Below are 24,072 nucleotides of genomic sequence, written 5' to 3' on the forward strand. Positions count from 1 at the left end.
GCATTGAAAAGTACCCCTTGAGGTTTATGTAGTCGGTGGCTTGGTGCTCCGGTGCCAAGATAGGGATATGGGTTCCATCTATCGCCCCACCACAGTTTGGGAATCCCATTTCAGCAAAACCATCCACTATGGCCTGCATGTTTCCCAGAGTCACTACCCTTGATATCACCAGGTCTTTCATTGCCATGGCAACTTGGATCACAGCAGCCCCCACAGTAGATTTGCCCACTCCAAATTGATTCCCGACTGACCGGTAGCTGTCTGGCGTTGCAAGCTTCCACAGGGCTATGGCCACTCGCTTCTCAACTGTGAGGGCTGCTCTCATCCTGGTATTCTGGCGCTTCAGGGCAGGGGAAAGCAAGTCAAAGTTCCATGAAAGTGCCCTTATGCATGCGAAAGTTTCGCAGCCACTGGGCATCGTCCCACACCTGCAGCACAATGCAGTCCCACCAGTCTGTGCTTGTTTCCCGGGCCCAGAATCGGCGTTCCACGGCATGAACCTGCCCCAGTAACACCATGATTTGCACATTGCTGGGGCCTGTACTTTGTGAGAGGTCTATGTCCATGTCAATTTCCTCATCACTCTCGTCGCCACGCTGCAATCGCCTCCTCGGCTGGTCCTGGTTTTGCTTTGGCATGTCCTGGCTCTGCATATACTTCAGGACAATATGCGTGGTGTTCGTAGTGCTCATAATTGCCGCGGTGATCTGAGCGGGCTCCACGATCCCAGTGCTATGGCGTCTGGTCTGAAAAAAGGCGCGAAACTAGTATCTGACAGACGGAGGGAGGGAGGGAGGGGCGAGTGACGACATGGCGTACAGGTACAGGGAATTAAAATCAACAAAGGTGGCTGTGCATCAGGGAGAATCAAACAACTGTCACAGAATGGGCCCCCCAAAAGGTTAAACTCAAAACCCTGGGTTTAGCAGGCCATTGATTTCACGGAGGGAGGGGGAAGCAAATGAATACAGAACAAATCTATTTTTTACATCTTAAGCTGGCAGACGACGGTGCAGCATGACTGATAGTCCTCGGCATCTTATGGGTGCTTGGCAGAAAATACTGGGCACTTGGCAGAAGATAGCATACTACGACTGATAGCCATCATCATTGAGACTGCCCAGGTGCCCATGATTGACAGCCACTGCAGTATGATGACGACGGATACCAGTCGTAATATACCATCTTCTACCAAAAGGCAAGGGACTGCTGTTGTGTGCAATGCAGCCCCACGTCTGCCAGCCCCACGTCTGCCAGCCCCCAGATCGCCAATGAAGGCTACTGTCAAGGCTGCTTCCCCACTCTGAACTTTAGGGTACAAATGTGGGGGCTTGCATGAAAACTTCTAAGCTTAACTACCAGCTTAGATCTGGTCCGCTGCCACCATTCCCAAAGCTAGTTCCCTTCCCTGGGAAGCCTTGAGGAAAATCTTCACTAATTCCCTGGTGAATACAGGTCCAAACTCCTTGGATCTTAAAGCAAGGAGAAATTAACCATCTCCCCTCCTTCCTCCCACCAACTCCTGGTGGATCAAGATCCAACCCCCTTAGATCTAAAAACAAGGAAAAATCAATCAGGTTCTTAAAAAGAAGGCTTTTAATTAAAGAAAAAAAGGTAAAAATCATCTTTGTAAAAGCAGTATGGAAAATAACTTTACAGGGTAATCAAACTTAAAGAGCTCAGAGGACCCCCTCTAGCCTCAGGTTCAAAGTACAGCAAACAGAGATAAACACTCTAGTAAAAGGTACATTTACAAGTTGAGAAAACAAAGTAAAACTAACATGCCTTGCCTGGCTGTTTACTTACAAGTTTGAAATAGAAGAGACTTGTTTAGAAAGATGTGGAGAACCTGGATTGATGTCTGGTCCCTCTCAGTCCCAAGAGCGAACAACTTCCCAAACAAAAGAGCACAAACAAAAGCCTTCCCTCACACCAAGATTTGAAAGTATCTTGTCCCCTTATTGGTCCTTTGGGTCAGGTGTCAGCTAGGTTACCTGAGCTTCTTAACCCTTTACAGGTAAAAGGATTTTGGAGTCTGGCCAGGAGGGATTTTATAATACTGTACACAGGAGAGCTGTTACCCTTCCTTTTATAGTTATGACAGCTACCAGTCATACTGCACTGTCTACTGCCAAAAGGCAATTAGCGCTGCTGTGTAGCAATGCAGTACCATGTCTGCCGGCACCCAGAGGACATATGGGGACGGTGAGCTGAGCTGAGCCGAGCGGGCTCCATGCTTGGCGTGGTATGTTGTCTGCACAGGTAACCCAGGTAAAAAGGCGCAAATCCATTGTCTGCTGTTGCTCTGACGGAGGGGGAGATGCCTGACGACACGTACCCAGAACCCCCCGCGACACTGTTTTGCATCATTCAGGCATTGGGATCTCAACCCAGAATTCCACTGGGCGGCGGAGACTGCGGGAACTGCGGGATAGCTACCCATAGTGCAACGCTCCAGAAGTCGACGCTAGCCTCGGTACTGTGGACGCGGTCCGCCGACTTCATGCACTTAGAGCATTTTATGTGGGGACACACACAATCGGCTGTATACAACCGATTTCTATAAAACCGGCTTCTATAAATTCAACCTAATTTCGTAGTGTAGACATACCCTTTAACTGCTATAGCTCAGCCTCCTCTAACTTCCCTATGGATTAGCCACCACTAGTTCTCGATTTCTTTGTAGGCTTTAACAGAGGAGCTAAGAGAACCTGCGCCGGGAGCATGACCCACGCGTGTCCCTTTGCTAGTGGAAACAAAGCTGGGAATCGCAGCAGCAACTGAACTATTTGTTTTGCTGTTTGACAGCTGCTGCAAGGAACTGCAACAATGTGCAGAATCTCTGGGTAGAGCCCAGGAGGAGTGATGTCATGGCTCTGAGACAGAGCCAAAGACAACACTGCCCCTCTATGCTCTCCTTTCTGAAGGGACAATTCTCCACCACTCCCCACAACTGGATCATAGCAATAAAACTGACTGTACAGTGGTGAAATGTTAACCCTTGAAAGCACAAGAGAACTGGAGTCAGGAATGAAATCTAGAGGAGAGGTGAAGCATTCCAGGCTGTTCAAGACCTGTTCCGATTACTACTCACTAGTCAAATTTTTCACATTTTTTTCCACAATGAAAAAAGGAGTTTTAAAAAACAAACAAAAAACCCACCAATACTTCTCATTAAAGATTATCAGCATTACTGAAGTTACCTGTTTTTGATGACATTTTCCAAGGTATTTTAACTCAAATTTTTACTCAATGCCAATATGAAAATATGGTTCTCAGAAAAATGAAAAAAGGGATTATGAAAAAGGTTTCATGAAAAATTTCAATAAAGATACTGAAAAAAAATTCATAACCTCCCCTCCCCTGCCAAAATTGGTTCATTTTGAATGCTGCCAAATGGAAAGAATTTCAAAACATTTTCTACTTCCCCCCCAACCAATCCACCACCTCATAAAAGTCTCTCAAATGTCTCAGATTATGTAGTTTAAGACCCTTCTCCACATCTCCCACCATGTCTGCCCACTCCTTTGCCTGTCAGTGTCTGTTCTACCAGTATTTATTTTATGTAGTTTGTTGCCAGTACTGAAATTTGCTCCCTGTTGGGAGATCTCCCTCCATCCATTCTATGATATACAATTATATGACTCCTAGAAGTACTCATAAATGTATTACAGGCTGCTTGTTCATTTCCTAGCCAGAGGGTTTGAGCGTTTATAATTATATTACAAGATATTCTTAAAAACAAGTAGTTGTATTTAAATACAAACAGCCAAGGTTGCCTCTTAACACCCCCCCCCCCGATTCTAAGAAGACTGGTATGAGCTTGTTGCAAGATGATGCAGTACATTTTCTTTTATGAGATGTAACACATTCAGCCCCATCAAATGCTGTCACTGAGCTAATAATCAATTACTCCTTTATGAATTACCTTATTTTCATTATTGCTGCAAGGAACTATTTGTCTTCTGTAGACTTGGCAGGATCCATAGAAATGTCTTCTCATCCCCTGACTGGCCTATCTTTTTATCTACCTTTCTCACGTTCACCCTTCAAATAAAAACCTTGCTATACTTCAGCTTCCCTTCTTATTCAGTGCAGTCAAACTCAGATCTTATGCTGCATTCAATTAATGCTGCATACAATTAATGGCCCTATCCTCAGCTGTGGTGGGGCTGCTTTGCACCACTCAACTAATGCAAAACACCAGCAGAACTGGCAGATCCAGCCATGGGAGGGTCACTCTGGATTAAGGAGAATCCTCTGGTGGCAGAGACTGTTCAACAGCTCCTACAACCCACTCCTGTAGCCAGAATAGGGGCTGCCCTATGCCCTAGCAATCCCCCAAGAGCTGTAACAGCCCCTTGGGGATATGGGAAGCTAAAGTAAATTAGACATGAAGGCTGCTCTTATGCCAGGTGACTGGGCCCAACACAGTGGCCCAAGATCAGGGGAGTGGTTAGGCTGGCTTCAAACTATCCTTGCACTCTTCCTCCTGAGCTGTCCTTGAACACTCCTTGACCAGAGTCAATATATTTACGGTACAGTTACATTAACTGGATTTTTATGTCATCACTTGTTTAATCTGTACAAAAGAAAAAAAATTACTCCCCCAGTTTTCCATTGCCAGGAAGCAGTATTCTGGCTTTTGTCTTTCTCCATATCTACTAAGAAGCCGACGAGTCTGTCTGCATGAGAAATCAATTTAGTGCTCTCTGACTGAATGCAGCAAGAATTCTGTGTAGTGCTGGCTCTACCTGTGTCAGTTTCTTCGGGAGGCAGTACAGCTTTAAATCAGTCCAGGTAAATTAGTGCATAATTGATGCGAGTACAGGCTCAGCCTAGGAAGCAGATGACTGCTAAAGCAAGGCATCGAAGTGCACTGCTGTACTATTATGAATCCCTAACACACTTGCCTACAATTATACATCTGGGAGCAGTAAAGTAAACAGCTTATGCTAAATGCCTGCCATAGTGATACGTCACTCTGAACTACACCGAAAAGCTGAGCTGGATCAGACAGGAACTGAGGATTCTTCTTCTTGATCACTGGGCTGGAACCAGTCTTTGGAATAGTTTACCGGTCCTGAAAACATTCTGTTCTGGCCTAGCTGTGTTTCTAGCCCTAGAATGTTCAGTTATTGGATTTTCAAGACACACAATTGTGATTACTTATTACTTTCTTTCTCTATTTTTCTTTCCCTTCCTCTTTTTCTCTTCCCTTCCCTTCTGACAAAACTTCAATACCCAGTATCTCAAGAACTGCTGGAGTCGGAGATTTTTACTTTATACTAGCTGTTCTAGAGAGAGTGCTATTTCCTTTCCTCCTCCATTTCAATTTTGACATGGCTTCGGACACTACCAGAATGACAGGACGTTTAGATTCAGTGATATGGAGTTTGCCATTGGAAAGCAATGATTCAAGCTTTGCCAAGGATACTGTATCAGTTCTTATCCCTCACAGTTGATGAGACAGACCATAAAACTCTCACCGGCCCCTCAGTCGAAGAAGATTTTTTAGACACTAATGCAGTACCTCAGACCACCATTTCCAGTTCCCTGGTATCACAGCAGACTCTGGATATTAACCTAATTACATATGCAGCTCCTAGTTGGAGATCTGACCACCACCCTGTGCTGTAGGGTTCACTCACGCTATTTAAATGTCAGTGGGTAGCATACTAGGGCCTGTCTACACTGGGGATATTTGTAGTGTAAATACAACAAGGAACCCTCTGGTATAGATGTGCTGCACCGGTATAAAATGAGGTTTCCCTTCAATGTGACTTACCCTGTTTTGAAACCAGGGTAAGCCACACTACTGCAAGCCCTGTATCATTACTTGTATTACACCTCAACCTAGGGTGTGTCTACACTGCAATAAAACACCTGCAACTGGCCCATGTTGGCTGAATTCAGGCTGGGGCTGTGGGGCTATAAAACTACAGTGTAGACGTTCAGGCTAGAGCTGGAGCCCAGGCTCTGGAGCCCTCCCCACCTCTTAGGGTCCCAGAGCCCAAACATCTACACTGCCGTTTTGTAGCCCCAAAGCCCATCCCCTGCGAGCCTGACACAGGTGTTTTATGGCAATGTAGACATACCCCAAGAGGCCCCACAACCAAGACTGCCCCCCACATCAGCTAAGCACTGTACCCACCCATTCTGTAGAGGTTTTACAATCTAAATAGAAATGACAGCAAAGTGCAGGAGGGGAAACTGAAGCACAGGTAGGTAAAGTGACTTGTTTATGGGTCACACAGTATCAGAGACAGGAACAGAACTCTGGTCTCTTGGCTCTCAGTCCAGCATGCTATCCAATGGACCACATGTTGGTAGTCTATCAAAGCAATTCATCTACAATGGGCGTGTGTAGAGAGGTCCCTATCACTTTTCTTTGACTTTCACAGATATAAGAACATCAATATTATAGCTTCCTCCTCTGTTTGATTACATAATTAAATCCTCTTAACAAGATCCATTTTATACAGAGAGGCTTCTTTACATCAATAATTAACGAAGAAGAAAAGTCCAGTACATCAATAAACAAAAAAGCTACAGAAAAGGGACTTTAGACTTTTTCTATGAAACACATTGTGACACAGGCGTATGCTGCAGTGCTCTGAGACCAGGTCTGGGAGCCAGAGTCTCCTGACTTCTAATCCTAGTCCTTACAACGCCTCTACTGATACAGGTAAATCATTTCATCTATTTGCTTTAATTGCCTACTGGTATATTTGGGATCACTAGAGGTATTGTGAGGATTAGTTACTGAAAAGCACTTGCATGGATAAACAAAAACACACACACACACACACACACACACACACACACACACACACACACACACAGAATTAACCTGTGGGACTCACTGCCACAAGATATAAAGGCCAACAGTTGAGCAACATTCAAACCAGGATAGGACATTTATATGAACAACAACAACATCCCCTGCTACATTATACATATAGAATAAAAATGTATAAAGGACACAAACCCTGGAGGGTGTTAGCTAGCTAAAATTTGTGGGGATTAGCAAGGAATTTCCCCTTTGGACAGATAATTCCACGGTTGACTATTAAGGGATTTCTTGCACCTTTTTCTGAAAACTCTTCTGCTAGCTACTGTCATTGAGGCTTTCTTCAGCAAGAGGACCTGGTTTAGCTGCTAGTCATGAGCTCCCAAGCTCTTGCAGATTTAGCAGGACTCACAGCTCATCTTCTGAGAGTTTGGCATTGGCTAGGCTGGTAACCCTCTTTGTCTACAAAAACTATTGTGATTTCTAATTCATGCACTCATACCTGTCGCTACCATTCCCTCATCCTCCCTACTGTGCTTGCTTCTGTTAGTTGCTGCTTATTGTCTAAATCCTAGATGGTGTGCTTTCTGGGGCAAAGACTGTGTTATTAGATTGTACATTAGGATCTTAACCCTTGTCTGGGTACAAACATAATAAAAATAACAAATAACGTAACTAATGTATGAAATCTGAAGAAGTTGATTGAACAGGACATTCCCCTCCCTTCTGTCATGCAGCTGGCTCTGCACTCAGACTTTGACAATTAAAACCCAGGACAAGTTTAAGTTCACCACAGAATGAACAGCAGTAAACTGGTTTGCAGAGCGGTGGCTGCGTAAGAGGCTGGTGAGAAGGGTGGCAGTACAATCTGACCTGACCGGTCTGATAATGTTCTTCCTACTAAAACTATGGGGGACAACTAGAAAGAAAGAGACAAAATGGTGGTGAGAATGTGTATGAAAATACTGCAGCTCATAACAAGATTGCAGGCAGCTTCTCTCTTATTTTAAGAACTTGATACCCTCTAGTGGTGCAGCAGGGAAGAGTGGATTAGTACATAGTTTGTTCAGTTGGAAGGAAACCTGTAGGACTGCTGGAGTTTTTCTTTCTTAGAATGACGCATTTCTAGTTTCTTGTTTGTGTCAACAAGAAGCTTAGACCTTATCTCTCCCCCCTCCTCTGCCCCAGACACACTCACAATGGATCTAGGTAAAAAGAGGCACCCTGACCCTGGGCTGTTCTGTCTTCCAGGGAGAGAACAGGTAGTGCAAAGGACTCCACCCACACTGCAGGGCTTATAGCAGCACACACACACACACACACACACACACGCACACACACACAAAATGACTCCAGTATACTGGTGACTCCCAGCCTTTGCAGTTCACATTCAGGCTTCCCTTGAGTTCACAGACTATATTACTACAACATCAGAAAAAGCAGCCCCCACCCACCCCTGTGCATTACTAGGCACTTATTCCACTGCTTTCCTCTCCCCCGTCCTAGATGCACACACCCCGCTCTTGCCTCCAGGACTGTCTGATGCCAAGGCAACTCCATGCGTGAGGTTTAAAACAAACAACAAGGGAGGGTCTAAATCTGCTGCTGAAATGCATACAGCTTTCATCACCAGGGCAAAAACTGCCTTCTCGTCTCCCTTCTCCTTGTGTGGAAGTGTTATTTGTTAATATGCTTGGTGCTTTACAAGACAGAAGATGAATGCCTTGAAGAGCTTAATGCCTGAAAGATGAAAGGCAGACAGTAGATGCATTGGGAATCCCAAACGAAGCAAAACAGATGGTTTAAATGTGTCGCCTGATGGGGGTTGTTTTGCTAGAGGAGGTTGGCAGGAATGCCCCAAACGATATGACTATGTGGTTGACACATTTTGAGGAGAAAATATCCATTTCATGCATATACCAGCTGATGAACTCCAATTAGTTTTCCTTAAAAGTATGAGTTAGGTAGAAAGCTAGCCTCGACAGCATGCTAAAACTGGTAATGCAGTCAAAACTGGGCTGGTGCCACCAAATGTTCTAAGCTCACAATCATCATGACGTTTACAAAATACTTCATTAAATTGGAGTTAAGATTGCTGTTGCAGGGCAGAACACGGGACTTCAAAATCTGACCCAAATATCAGAAAAAACAAAGAAATACTTCATTAAGGACACCCTACAGAAGAATGTTGGCATTACAAAAGTAAACCAAAAATAATTGTCATCATCTTGGCAGATAAGCACCTCCCCTTGACCCAAATCAGAGGCATATATACACATAGCACCTCGAAAAATCAGGTCACATATGGATAAAATCATCACCTGGAATCACTTTGAGAGGTTAGGCACAGCTATGCCTTGAAAAGCAGCAGGCAACCCACTGTGTGCATGATGTGTGTTCTAGGGTACAAGGCAAAACAACTAATCAACACTACAAATATCACATGTAATGGTCGATAAGCCAAGTGTGAGGAACAAGCTGGATACAGACAAAGCCTCTTCCCTGTATCTCCATATCATGGTGTTATCACCCAGTTTGGAAAAGCTGTTCCCTGCCCACCCATGCCCCTCTAAGCAAACACTTACCATTGCCATGAGGCACACAGATTCTCTCACTGTGGCAACAGTACTCAGCAGGGCTGCGAGGACCAGAATCATGCTCAGACATATCCCGCTGTAGAACGCTGGAGGAAAGGCACACATTGGAGTTTTAAGAAGACATGAAGCCCTAGCTGCCTTTCTTTCCCCTTAAGCAGGGTTGGGCCCCCTTTGATAAGTAAGAGCTTGCCTTTCATGAGGAACTTCTGGATTTTTGCTCCTCAAGCCATTAGGCTGGGAAGTCTGAGAACATCACAGAGCTAAAAATCTTGGCAGGTAGTGCCAGTCCCCTCTCACAGCAAAGGCACAATAACATTCCCCATCCTGCCCACAAACCTGCTGAAATCTTAAGGGGGGGGTGACATAATTTTGTGTCAGGACAGAGATTTAAGATGTAGAAACTCAAGACATTTTGCTCTGCTGAATCTGAAAAGAAAGGACTGTGTTAAAGGGTGCACACAAGAACAGCCATACTGGGTCCGACCCAGTAGTCCATCTAGTCCAGTATCCTGTCTTCCAACAGTGGCCAATCCCAGGTACTTCAGAGGGAATGAACAGAACAGACAATCGAGTGATCCATCTCCCGTTGTACACTCCCAACTTCTGGAAGTCAGAGGCTAGGGACACCCAGAGCATGAGGTTGCATCTCTGACCATCTTGGGTAATGGAAGTAATCTTGGTAAACTGACTTAATCTCTTTATTAAAAGTTTCTAATAATAAAATGACAAGAAAAACCAGGAAAATGCCTTCTCCCTGGGCTTGTCTGTATGATCACTTAGTTTATGGCAATCTGGGGTGTAAATCTACCCAGCACTAGCCTGGCATTGGCCACTGTCAGAAGACAGGATACTGGGCTAGATGGATCTTTGTTCTGACTCAGTATGGCCGTTCTTATGCTGTGCACTAAAAGCTTCGATCTACACCGCTTTGAAATGAGATAGATCATAGTGCACTAGGAAACTTTTAGTGCACAGCAACAGTGTCCACATGGACACTTAGTGCACAGCAGATTAGTATGGGGTAGATTTATACTCCAGTTTGCCATGAACTAAGTGTTCATATAGATAAGCCCTGTGTGTGCAGAGAAGAATAATCAGAGTTAAAATACTGTAGTATGAAGGGGTCTGCATGCTCATACTGGATGTAGCTGTAATATATGGAAGACCCTTGCTCTGCAGGGTACGGTACAGACACTAAATAAGGGGCAGTCTCTGCCCTAAAGACCTTACAATCTAAGGCCCTGGTCCCACAAACACTTGACTATATGCTTAATTTTATGCATGAGTCATTCCATTGATTTCTATGTGACTATTTTTGTGCGTGAAGCTAAGCACATGCTTAAGTGCATTGCTAGATCAGGCTCTAAAAATGGACAAGATACAAAGGGATTGGGTTGCAGGAGACTGCAACAGACTTTAAACTTATCCAGTGTTCATCTTTATATGGCTTACTTGTTCCACCACACTAAGTTTATAAACCTTTGTGCAGTGTCCCCCCGACCCTTTGCTCCCATAGTTCCAGCAGAACCAGGTGCCCTGGAAACATGCCAGGCCACCTTGTTATTTTTGCCAGAAGATCACAAGTTCCCTTTACAATTGTCTCTGCACTCAGATAAAGATCCTACTGAATCACAGACTACTGAAAAAGAGCTTGAGTTCCAGTACCCACTATCAGGAGCTTATGCATTGCTAATCTTGTGAAACAGTCACCTTCTATTTCCTGGCCAGAGCGGAGTTCTAGTTGATACCCAATGGGAGAGTTCAGGGAATACACTGATGCTGAAAGCTCTTCAACCCAGAGCTCACTTCTAATAATGCCCTGCACTAGTACTTTAAGGGTATGTCTATACTACCCGCCGGATCGATCCTGCGGGGGTCGATTTATTGCGTCTAGTCTAGATGCAATAAATTGACCCCCGAGTGCTCTCCCGTCGATTCCTGTATTCCACCGCCATGAGAGACGCAGGCAGAGTCGATGGGAGAGCGTCAGCAGACGACTCACCGCAGTGAAAACACCATGGTGAGTAGCTCTAAGTACGTCAACTTAGATCCTTCCCCCTCCCCATGTAGACCAGGCCTAAGTCTGGAAGTGAAGGGGCTTTAGACCCACCAATTATAATATTTAACTGGAGCCTGGAAGCAAGAATACACAAGAGGGTTTGACTTGCTTAAGCCCAAAAGTTAAAACCCTGGGAGTGTGATATAGATAGGCACCATCCCAGTAGCCATAATAAAATGGAGGGGGGGGGGGGGAAAAAGGATGAACCTCAAATATTGTTGAATGAGAAAATCCTGATATCTATCCCCAAATCAAAAAACAGGGGCAATCCAGAGCATTTTAATGCCTAGGGTGTTCTTACCTTCCCACTCTGGTCTTTCTTACTGTCTTTTTCCCATTTAATTTGTTTAAGTTTTTCTTTTTGCTAGCTTAGGTGCATTGATCCTTCCCTATGACCCTTTCACCTATCAATGTCTGACATAAAGCTGGTCACAGGCAGCAACTCCTGCTTGTGACAGACAATAGTTGCTGTTCCAGGAAGAGAGGGTTTTTGTTTTTTGGGGTTTTTTTTTGCATTTCTCTCTCTCTCTCTCTCTCACACACACACACCTATCGTTTCTATGTTCTGCCTCCTCTCCTCCACTTTTCTGTTGTAGTTTCTTCTCTGATTTTCCTCTTTGTCTCCCACTCCTTTCCTTCCTTAAGAAGTCGCCACATGCCGTAAATGGAATGAAGACCTGGTTCCAGGCTGGGGCTGCGTGGCTGGGACGGTTTTTACATGATAATCACACCGTTCCAATCGTGCCAGTTAAATTCAGCTAAGGTTGCAGGTAAGGAGACACTGAGCTCTTCCATATTTTTGTTGGCCTCCATTCTGTGAGACCATCTGCAGTAGTTTATGCCTACTCTCTTCATGGGATGTAATACAGAGAGTGAGGGCACAGCTGGCTGCCACCTGAAATTGAATCGTGGTTGGTTTATGAGCCAAATTCTGCTCTCATTAAAACAGATGTAAAACTGGACTAGCTCCACTGACATGAGTTCAGGCACAGTACTTTGGATTCACCCTGTGGTAAATGAGATCAGAATGCAGCCCTAAGTATTTTTTTCAGTTTATCCATAGGTAGGCCAATTAACCAAAGCATCAATGAACATTCATGTATCACAACACTTTTTCCTTGAACTCTTCCCAATCTGTCCTCTTAATCCTCCTCTCTGTTCCCCCAATTCTTTGTCTGTATTTCTTTGCCCTGTTTGTTCCCCAAGGTCCTGATTCAGCAAGGTGCTTAAACACATATGTAATGTTCAGCATGTTACTAGCCCCATTCCCTTCAATGGGACTACCCTTGTGCTGAAAGTTAGGTACGTACCTTGCTGAATTCAGGACCTGACCCCTCTCCATCTCTTTCCTCTTGCTTTCCTTACTGTCTGTTCACTTATGTCTCCCTTCTATCCCACACAAATATAAATGTCCAAACTTTTAAAGGGCCCCATAGATTGTATCTTATAATGTGCTCCTTTCTGTGGTCCTACCCAGCCTCTCACTTCCATTGTGAGCTATTCTGAAGCTCCTCCCATACCTTTGGGCCTACTTATAGAATATTTATCACCCTCCATGCTTTGTCTGTAGTAGATGAAGCAAGGGGGACAGCAGTGGACTCAGCAGTGCTGAAGCATGATGAACAGCGTTCCCCCACCAAAGGGCCAAGCAGGTGTTTCTCATACAGAAAAGAGGTACCTTGCCTCTGTAGCGGCAACACTATACACCTAATTGGAATCCCACTTCATGTGGAGTCTCTGTATTTCCTTTCATTGCACCCTAATTTTACATAGCTCCAAAGATGCTGGCCCTCACAGGACATCTCAGTTGGACTAAAAAATGCGACACTTACCTATGTTGTGGAAGATTCTATAGGGGTTAGCCTCAGAGGAGACACCACTAATTATGCTGAAGTGAGCCCCATAGCGGGTGATAATGGTCAGTATGGTGACTGCCAGCCCCAGCAGCTGAAAAACAGAGATTTTACTGAGGAAGGAAAGTAGTAAGTGCAGAATTCACAGAACAACTACTGCAGATCTTATGAAATGCTATCAGGCATACTCAGATACTTCAATTCATGCCTGAAGAAAAACAACCTGTTCCCCAAGAGAGTTAGTTTACAGTATATACCTGAAAGTCACACGTGAAAGGAACCCCTGGGCCCTTTAATAAACTCTTTGGACAGTACTGTATAATTACTGCATATGAAACCACTCACTCTATCCGTTGGACTCTGCTAGCAGAGGAAATTGTAATCATTGGGAAAAAACAGAGGAATCGTGTTTTCACAGACATCCCTTTCAATGGATTTACATTGCACCAATTCCTGAAGTATTTAGATACCAAATTCTGACATGTGTGCACGAGGGGGCTGTTATTAGCTTCAAGAATGGTCCTGGGTCAGATTGCGTTCTCTGCTCCTGCTCTCGAGCAATTTGCAGTGTCTTTTGGGGAGTGGAGAGTCGCTTAGGTGTATTGTCATCTCTGCTAAGGAAAAGCTAGTGTCAATAGATGAGTCTTGCACTATGCTTTAAGGCTTTGTCTGCACTAGCCTTTTTCCTCTAAAATTTCCCAGCGTTGCTATCATTTCAGCTCCATCAAGGATAGTGCTACTGTAGATAAGACACTGAGTGACCACCAACATTTTAACCACTGTGTTATCTAACCTGCTCAGAGCCTGTTAGATGGTGGCTGTCTGACCTAGGCTAGTGCTCCCACCATTGCTACCAAGAGTAGAGCTGAAATAGTCATAGCAACAGTGGGGAAATTTAAAATAAAACAAAACCCTAGCATAGCAAAGCTGAAAGGAGGCAAGACAGGAGTTCATCCTGATCTCCTGAGGCAGGGTCCTCTGGATTCAGGCTTCCCTCCGAATGCCTCTTCTCCAGGTTCAATTAACTTTGTTCTGGGAGGCATCAACAACTGCATTACATGCATACAAAACCTTTAGAATCTGCAATATTTTCCAAATTCACAAGGAGCAGAATCCTCCACTCACAAAGGGACATCCTGGAAACTCAAACTCTACAGTGAAGAATCAGAAGTAATCATGTATGTGTTAAACATTACACTTAATTATTCTAAGTGTAACCCTATTACCTTTTCAGATGATGACCAATAGATTTTGCCCAAGAGGTATAGTTTGGTAGATTAAATATACTGTGACCCTAAGAACCCCTCAATGCCAACTGGCAAAGGGTTCACTCTTCTGTAACAGCAACTCTTAGCAGTCCTGACATACTCATTACACTTAGCACACCACTTTCTAGTATATATCCATAAAGAATATAATGTAAGGTCTCTAATAAAAGCTTATGTCATTCTGATCCTCAATCGTTGTGAGATGTCTGTACAGGTGATAAAGAGTTGTGTATAAGTACTGAAAATATGTTTTAAAAATCTGTGTTCAAAGCAGAGCTGATAAACAGGTTTTGGCGACACAAACAACAGTAGCTGGTCCCATAAGAGACCACCTTATCTAATATTCTAGGACCAACACGGCTACTACAACATTGCAAAAAGACACCAGAAACTAAACTGAACCACAGAGGATCATTCTGACTCGGGGGCGGAAACAATGGGTTTGGGGGGGAATATAAGGAGAAGGCAAAAGGCAGTACACTTTGCATTCATGAAAGAGAGATCCCAGCCACATTGCTTGGAGATGCTGGGAGATTGCTTTAGGTGAGATAAACTACTTTAGACAAGGGTTTAATGTGTTAAGTTTAGACTCTAAGAAGTGTGTTATACTTTTTGTTTAATATGTAACCATTTCTGTTTCCATTATTACACTTACTCCGTATCTTTTAAATCTTAATCTTTGATAATAAACTCATGACTGTTTTCACTATCAATCTATCTCAGTGCGGTGATGTTACATAAGAAATGTATCCTCAGCTGAATCGAACAAGCTAGTGTGCACACTGTTCCCTTGGCTAGCAAACCTGGTATTTCTGTGAGTGTTCACCGGTTAAGAGCTGGACACTGCGGGAGTACTCCAAGGACTCAGGGGTTGAAGTGTACTTATTACTAACCTGCACAAAGAGAGCAAGGCCTGCAGAGCTGTTTACAACTGAGAATCTGTTATACATACACAGTAAAAGGTTTGGTCCAGCTTCAGTCAGCTCAGATTTCCTGCAGAAATATCAATCTAAACAAATCCTCATAATCTCACTATTGATACGTGTTATTGTCTGTATCCATATGTAAAGAATACAAATAAACTAAACTTGAGTTAAGCACATCCCCCTTCAACAGGTTTGAGTGCAATTCTACCTTGAATAAGTCACATACTTCGTAGGCACAATGACAGCCCCTCTCTGAAGGGAGAACAATGTTATTGCAACTAGAGCTGGTCAACTAAGTTTTGAATTTACATTTTTTTCAATGAAATTTTTACCAAGCTTTCCCGCCCCAGTCTTTTCAACCAACTATAAAAACTAACTTGTTTCACTTCAATATTCACTTGTTTTCCTCTCTCTCTCTTTTTTTAAGGGGAGCTAATCATAGTGCAGTTGTCCCAGAATTCCTTGGAAGAGTTCACCAAATTTCATCACATTTGCTTCTCCACAGCCACTCCATCAGAACTATAGAATTACTTCTGGTTTGCAGAACAGATTCAGAAGATTCCAACAGTTACATTCCATCCAATATCTGTCTCAGTAGACAGGCTTCTGTCCGACTACAAAGATGCTCTAGCTTATCCAACACATTTTAAACCACCCACATCTCAAGAAATTGTTCATCCAAGTGCAATAAAAAATTGTTTTTAAAAAGAAAGACGCATAAGAAGATATCCCTCTCCTCATCTTAAAACTACCATGTCTGATGGCAGCAACACATTTCTTACTTAAAGGCTAGTTCAGAATTGTGAAATAGTTGCATTACAGTGACACTTGAGAAACCAAAAGCTTATCGGTGACAGAAGGCAATGCTGGGGAGTAGCGATAACAGTTCAGGATGCAGTAATTCATACAGTTTGCTTCTTTCACCATAGACTTTTTCAGTGCTAAAATTGAAATGAGAGAAACAACTTTTACAGTTCCTTTTTAAGAAAGAATTTTAAGATGGTCAGTTTACTTATCCCAAGTTCTGTACAGGTTCCCACTTCTGGTTGTTACCATGACAAAGAGGCTGGTCACTAGCAGCTGGCATTTGGTGGTCCTGACCCAGTGTCTCCGTCCCATGTTATCCTCTTCTCACTCAACACTGGCAGTCAGTCCCTGGAGAACAGTGCTTCAGCTAAGCAGAAGCTGGCAGTAGTGCATCTTGGGAAGTGTAGTCCTACTACAAGCTGACACACCTCTCCCAAAATGGATTATTATTAATAGCACTTTTCATCCAAGGCTCTCCGTGTTTATAACGGTTTTATTATTAGGTATGAATATGAGCTTGAAATGAATCTTTTTTAAAGAATTTCATGAGATTTTTTAAAGTCAAATTTGTTGAAATACTTATGGTGATTGAAATTTGTCGTTTTACTGACATCCTGTGCTTTCGTAAATTAAAATTTTCAATAGCTATTTTTATAATGTTTTCGATAAAAAGAAGTCACCAGGAAAAGAAAAATTTTGAAAAAAGAAATAAAGTTTCACAAAAAGCTTTGGAGTTTTTGAAAAAAAAAAATCCATTGATTGATGAAAATCCTTTCGTATGAAAAATGTCAGCCTGCCCCGGATAACAAGATATTACTTCCCTCACCCCAAAAATACAACCCTCTGAGTCAAGAATCTATTAACATCCAGATTTCTGGATGAGAGAGAAAAACATTTAAGAGCAATTCTATTCGGAGAAGTGATTGTGTAAAAGTGGTACCGTCTCATGCAAAAGATCTGTTGTCTGTGTATATAGAGTTATATCTGGTTATCTTAGTGTCTAATGCAAGTGACTACTTTCTTTTACTCCCATTAGTGCTGCAGACCCATATGCAGCTATGAGAGAGCGATCCTTGTTGTGCATTGTCTATAAAACTGTTTACTAAATTCCAATCTGTTGCACATGTACAAACTCTCAGAAGGCAATGGATGTTGCAGAGTTGTCACTGGAAACAAAATATGAAAAAAACAGAATTACCCAAGTATGTCTGAGGGTCAGGGCTGACGAGATGGGGGGGGGGGGAAGCTGGTACAAATTACCGGGGCCCGGCGGTCCAGAAGGGGGCCTGGGGCCCGGCTTCCTCCCCTCTCGTCACTTTACCAGGGCCCAGCGGTCTGGAAGGGGGCCCAGGGCCCGGCTTCCCCCCCCACCCCTCGTCGGCCCCGTTTAGCCGGTCCGCCCTTGCTGGGGGGCCTGAAAAAATTTTTTCCACCAGGGCCCGAACCTGCTCTTGGAGGCCCTGCTGAGGGTAGAATTTCAACTACAGAACCTTTATTTGCTGATGATGATATGGGAAAAGGAAAGAATCCAGGTTAACTCTCAGACCTGTAGTTGTGTTTGCAGGGCTGGCAGAAGTAAAACAACATCTTTCCAATTGAAAACAGAGCATACTTGATATGGAAATTAGAGACAAACATGGACTCCCTCCTATACACTTCCAACTTCACAGAGTTACCTCTCAGAGTAGGGCTGCTTTTCAAACAGTAAATCCAAGTTTATTTTTAACCTAAGCAAATCACAATGAGCCGTAAGGACAATCTAGATGCAGTGTGACACCAGAAGAGGATGGAATCAAAGATTCAGAATGAAATTCACTCACGTGCAGAGGGTCTTTTCTAATTAACAGACACTCACATTAATCCTTAGTTTCAGGGCCAGACTGATGGAAGAGAAGGGAAGGTAACAAATATAAAAATCAATGTCTTCCTTTTCTACTTATTAGTTTTACAGGTAACACAATATCTACTTTGGTTGGTAAGGCTGAAAGGGACAGAGAGGAGGAAACAAAATAGGGAAAGAATAGAAACCACATGATACAAAGAGAAAGAACATCAAAGTGAAAACAGATTGCACAATGATTGCACGGGAAAACAACGTGATGTTACATCATCTCAAGTGCAACAGTATTTAGTAAAGTGAAAGTTTTCTTGTGGGTTTGCAACCAGGAAATCTTATAAGATTTGAATTAAATTTACCCCCACTGTTTGTGAGAAGGTGATCTTTGGAAAAAGAAAAAAAATTTGGAGAAAATATGGGCACTTCCAATATCAGAAGATATTCCTATCACAGCGGTAGCAAGAAAAAGGACAGTCCAATGGTTAGGCCATTAAACTGAGACATGGGAGATTGAGTTAAATTCTCTGCTTTGGGCAAGTCACTTAATTTCTCTGTGCCTCATTCCCTATCTATGGGGATGACATTTTCTCACCAGCAGTGGCGTGAGAATAAATACATTAAAGATTGCCTGGTGCTCCGATACTATGCTAGAGGAAACCAGATAAGTAGAACTATACAAGTTTTTGGTTTCCTGGCAATTCTGGTTTTGGGTTGAACTGCAAACAAAGTTTGTTTGAAATTTTTGGTGAATCAAAGAGCGAAAAAATCGTTTCAGTTTGAAAGAAATATTTTGTTTTGACCAAAAATGTTTCCTTTTAATTATGACCATTTTAAAAACATTTTTAAAATAAAATTAATTTTGAATCAATGTTGTTTTGAACTGAAAAACCAAAACAGTTCATTTCAAATATTTTGAAATAAAACATTGATCCCCCCCCTTTTTAAATTTTTTTTTCCCCCCCCCCCCCCCGCCAACACAGTTTGACGAAGTTGACATCAAATTGTGAAATGTTTTGGTATCACCAAATCTGCATTTTTTTGTTAAAGAGTTTTGGCTGGAAATTTTGCCCAGCTCTACATATAATAACTTGCAAGATGCGTGTGGTACCCAAATTTAATTTTTTACTGCTATTGATTCCTTTTAGTATTGTAGGGCCAAAAGAGAGACAGTTTTATTCCAATTCCTTCTTGTACATTTTCAAGAGAAATGGCTACTATGATACAACCACTGCAAAGCCACTGAAGGAAGTTAAACAGATGTCATTGAGGGCATAACTGGAAGACTTAGTTCCACACTGGTGTAATCTAGCCAGCAGAAGCTTGATTGCAGGTGACAACGAATAAGAAGGATAGCACCCAGTCTGACTGCCACATCTCCAATTGAATTTACAGGCACGGCAGCTAAAGATTAACACATCATGAAATATTTAATACAGAGTAATATGTAGAGATAATAAGGAACCACACAACCCCATCTTTACACAGTGACTTTTCAAACCAACTGCACTTTAAATAGCAATGAAATTTAGTATTCTTTTAAAAAAGAAAGATCCTCTGCTTTTCCTATCTATCCTTTAGTTTCCTGCTGTAACCAAAATTCCATAATACATGTTAAGTACAGAAAGAGAAAACCAGCAGCAAATTCACATTGCCCACTAGAGGTCCTCACAGGCTCGGAGAATGGGTCGACATTCTGAAGTAACCACGGTTTCAAGTTCACTTCTTGACGCAGAACGTGCTTGCTTTCCTCCATTATCCACAGACACTGCTTCTATCTACAAGGTGTTTCTGAGGTCCTGTCTATCCTATGTCAATTTCTCAAAGCTTTCTCACCATTGCTAACACTGGTTCAGCTCTACTGGTGTTATTAACACTAGGAGCCCTAGCATAGAAAGAGGTTTGCTGGCTGCCACCACAGTTCTATGCAGCATTTCAATTACAAGATGACAAGGTGGTAAAAATGCTAGAAACCAATGAAGCTTTGTCTACATTAGGGCTGAATAGTTGGTAGCACTGGTAGGAATTTTTCCTCAAATACCCTAGTGTAGACAAGGCCTTTGTGTTGCAGATGGATAGGTGAGAAGAGGCATTAGATTGCTTTTCTGTTATACTAGATCACTATGAATCAAGCATTTTATGGCAACAGCTCTTTGTTCGGCAAGGGGATTCCCCACAATAGCTTGTTTTTGGGAAAGTCTGCCCAACTTTTGGGGGCTGCCCTGTCCTAAGAAACCTTTTCTTTTGGGGAAAGAGGTAGAGGGTCTCCTGCAATAGCATCTATACTCCTGCAATAGCATCTTCACGTAGCTGAAGTCCGCCCCCCCCCCCCACCCAGTGTAGACCAGGCCTAAGGCAGGGCCAAACATACCTACACCATCCCCAATAGGAGTTTGTCTAACCTGTTTTTAAAACCCTCCAATTACAGGGATTCTACAACCTCCATTGAAAGCTTATTCCAGTGCTTATCTATCTTTACAGCTAGAAAGTTTCTCCTAATAACTAACCTAAATCTACCTTGCTGCAGATTAAGCCCATTACTTCTTGTCCTACCTTCTGTGGACATGGAGAACAATTGATCACCATCCTCTTGATAACAGCCACTAACTTAGTTGAAGACTCCTTATCTGTGGCTTACCCAGCCAGCAGCTCTCGCTGTCGCTCTGTGGAAGTCCTGCAGGTGGCAGCATCCCAGGTTAGGAAGGTATCAGCAAAAAGAATGAGGAGTACTTGTGGCACCTTAGAGACTAATACATTTATTTGGACATAAGCTTTCGTGGGCTAAACGAAAGCTTATGCGCAAATAAATGTGTTAGTCTCTAAGGTGCCACAAGTACTCCTCGTTCTTTTTCCAGGTCAGGAAGCGACACTGCACCTGCATGCTCTCAGGGTCTTTAACAAATGAGCCTGAGATGCTTACCTGCCAAAAGACACATGTCAAAGTTAAAAAAAACAGACTGTCGGGCAGGCTGCTTGTAGACCAGGGATTTTAATATATTATATAAAAATAATCCATTTCAACTGATGGTGTCCTTTTAGAGGAGAGGAAAAAAGTCACATTCCTGTATGAAAAGCTTACCTTCTATTGTCCCGGACCCCCTACAATTACTGCAACTGGAAGAGATTAGAGGAAAAAACACTGTTATCTGCTATTTTCAATGTTTACTTTCTGCATTTGAGATCATTCTGTAGATAGTTAATTTCACCATTTCCTCTGCGTAGACAATGGATTCCAAATCCTGTATGCATTCTGCATAGACAAATCCTGGATCTCCACTCTAGTGGGGCTCCTGTACAAGACAGTTTGCATGTATTTGCCCTTATTTACATCCCCTGTCCACTAGATTATTGCACAAGACAGCAAGGGAGAAAGACACTTTCTTACAGAACAGAAAAAATTGTTTTTTTCCCCTGGATTCTGGCTTGCAGAAGGGAAGCCAAAAGCAGAGTCTTCCTTTTCCACCAGAGGTAAAGGAAAATAGGAGGCAGAAGGCTCTGCTTCTTTGGAGAGCAGGGGAAAATCAGCAGGGGAACAGATCTTCCTGTAGATGGGAAACAGAGAGGGGAATCCTAGTTGGACATTTTTTCTTGTCCCATCAGGTGCCCAGGTTGCTCCGCCTATTGGTGGGAAAGGTTCAGAGATCCATGAACTCTGCTGTCGAGTACTGCTATCAAGTACTCCTGCTTCATAGTCTCTCACCAGATAAATTCTCATTGCACCAGTTAATAAAGCAGAAGCTGAGCTCCTCTAAGCCTAGGAAAGGGAAAAGGAACTCTCCCTTTGCCTTTAACAGAAGAGGAGCAGCAGCACTCCTACTTTCCCCCCTTAATTAACCTCTGTTCAGTATATCTACCTTGCAAGGTGATGACAAGTCACAAGCCACTGTGAGGTCACTGGCTCAGCATTTCTAGCTTGCTGGATTCATGTCAAGGGAGAGGCACAGGAGGCCCAGTGAACCCATTACAATCGCCAGGCAAAAGTGCGACAGTTCCAACCAGGGAATTGGGTTATGGTATTGGTACCCACGGCAGAAAGCAAGCTTCTGGCCCAATGGAAGGGGCCCTATGAGGTGGTTGAACCTGTGGGGGAAGTAACCTACAAGGTGCGGCAGCCAGGATGCAGAAAACAAGAACAGATTTATCACGTTAACCTTCTGAAACCCTGGCATGCACAAGAGGCACGCACAATGGTCCAAAAAGTCCTAACCCAGGAAAACAAGCCTTCCAAACAGGTGAGAGTATCTCCCAATTTAACACCAGACCAGAAGAATGAGGTGTCTGAGATGATCTTCCAGAACCAAGATGTGTTCGACAAAACCGGGTCGAACAACCGAGACATCACCACATCGTCACGAACCCTGGGGCCAGAGTAACAATGAGGCCCTATTGGGTGCCAGCGGCAAAAAGGGAGGAAATAAAAGCAGAAGTAAAAAAAAATGCTGGAGTTGGGGATCATCGAAGAATCCCACAGTCAGTGGTCCAGCCCAATCGTGCTGGTGCCCAAACCTGATGGCACCACAAGATTTTGCAACGACTTCTGGAGACTAAACGAAGTATCCCAGTTCGACGTGTACCCCATACCTCGCATAGATGAACTAGTGGACCGTCTGGGTAATGCCCAGGACTTGACTAACCTAGACTTGACAAAGGGGTACTGGCAGATTCCCCTTGCAGAAGACGCAAAGTAAAAGACTGCGTTCTCTACAGCAGAAGGTCTTTTTCAATATACTGTCCTCCCTTTTGGACTACATGGGACTCCAGCTACCTTCCAGCACCTCATGGACAAGCTATTACGCCCGCATAACAGTTATGCTGCTGCCTACTTGGACAATGTGGTCATTCATACCCCAGACTGGGAAACCCACCTGGAGAAGGTGGAGGCAGTCCTGGATACCTTCAGGCGAGCTGGCCTTACAGCAAACCCTGCCAAGTGCGCTGTGGGGTTTACAGAGGCCAAATATCTTGGCTACATTGTGGGAAAAGGTCTGGTAAAACCCCAAGTGAACAAGTTAGAGGCCATCCAAAATTGGCCCCGACCAATGTTCCTAGGTGTGGTGGGGTATTACCAATGATTTATCCCCCACTTTGCCACAAGGGCAAGCCCCCTGACAGACCTAGTGAAAGCCCATGGACCTGATCTAGTGAGATGGTCTGACGCAGCAGAGGAAGCATTCACAGATCTATGGACTGCCCTCTGCAGTAACCCCGTACTGATAGCCCCTGATTTCACCAAGGAGTTTATCCTGCAGATGGATGCATCAGAAGTAGGGTTGGGGGCCGTTCTATCACAGATGGTCGGGGAGGAGGAACACCCAATTCTATACCTCAGTCGGAAACTCCTTCCAAGGGAACAAAAATATGTAGTGGTGGAGAGAGAATGCCTCACTGTAAAATGGGCCATGGAAACATTGCGCTACTACCTGCTCAGGCGCAGATTTATCCTCGTGACTGACCACGCCCCTCTTCAATGGATGCAGCGGAACAAGGAGAAGAACACAAGGGTGATCAGATGGTTCTTATCCCTCCAACCTTTCCAGTTCCGTGTGCAACACAGAGCAGGGAGCCGTCATGGCAATGCCGATGGCTTGTCACGTGTGCACTGTCTGGCGTCCCAAGCTGCCCAACCCCTTGGCGTTGAGCAAGGGGGAGGGATATGTGACAGACCCACACCAGTGGGATACAGGAGTCTGGTAGAGGGCAAATATACTGGTCACTGGATGAGTAGTTTTCTGTTCCCTGAGTGACCACAGCAGGGGCTGCACTAGAGTAATCAGGAACCTGCTAGAACCAATTAGGGCAGGCAGGCTAATTAGGACACCTGGAGCCAATTAAGAAGAAGCTTCTAGAATCAATAAGGCAGGATAATCAGGGCACCTGGGTTTTAAAAAGGAACTCACTTCAGTTTGTGGTGTGAGTGTGAGGAGCTGGGAGCAAG

General features: G+C 43.7%; 1 protein-coding gene across 3 annotated transcripts in view; it reads right to left on the minus strand.

Annotated features, from left to right (window-relative positions):
• Positions 1 to 16,654, minus strand: part of TSPAN32 (tetraspanin 32) — a 68,021-nt gene extending 51,367 nt beyond the window's left edge. For all 3 annotated transcript variants that reach the window (XM_034770276.1, XM_034770277.1, XM_034770275.1), the window contains exons 1-3: positions 16,550 to 16,654; positions 13,282 to 13,396; positions 9,379 to 9,476 (exon numbers count right to left, since the gene is read on the minus strand). In XM_034770276.1, the coding sequence (XP_034626167.1) occupies positions 9,379 to 9,476; positions 13,282 to 13,396; positions 16,550 to 16,615 (279 nt within the window). In that variant the 5' untranslated portion in view covers positions 16,616 to 16,654. The remainder of the gene's footprint in view (positions 1 to 9,378; positions 9,477 to 13,281; positions 13,397 to 16,549) is intronic.
• Positions 16,655 to 24,072: the final 7,418 nt, after the last annotated feature.

The sequence above is a fragment of the Trachemys scripta genome, chromosome 4 (assembly GCF_013100865.1).
Source record: "Trachemys scripta elegans isolate TJP31775 chromosome 4, CAS_Tse_1.0, whole genome shotgun sequence".
In the NCBI taxonomy this organism is placed as follows: Eukaryota; Metazoa; Chordata; order Testudines; family Emydidae; genus Trachemys; species Trachemys scripta.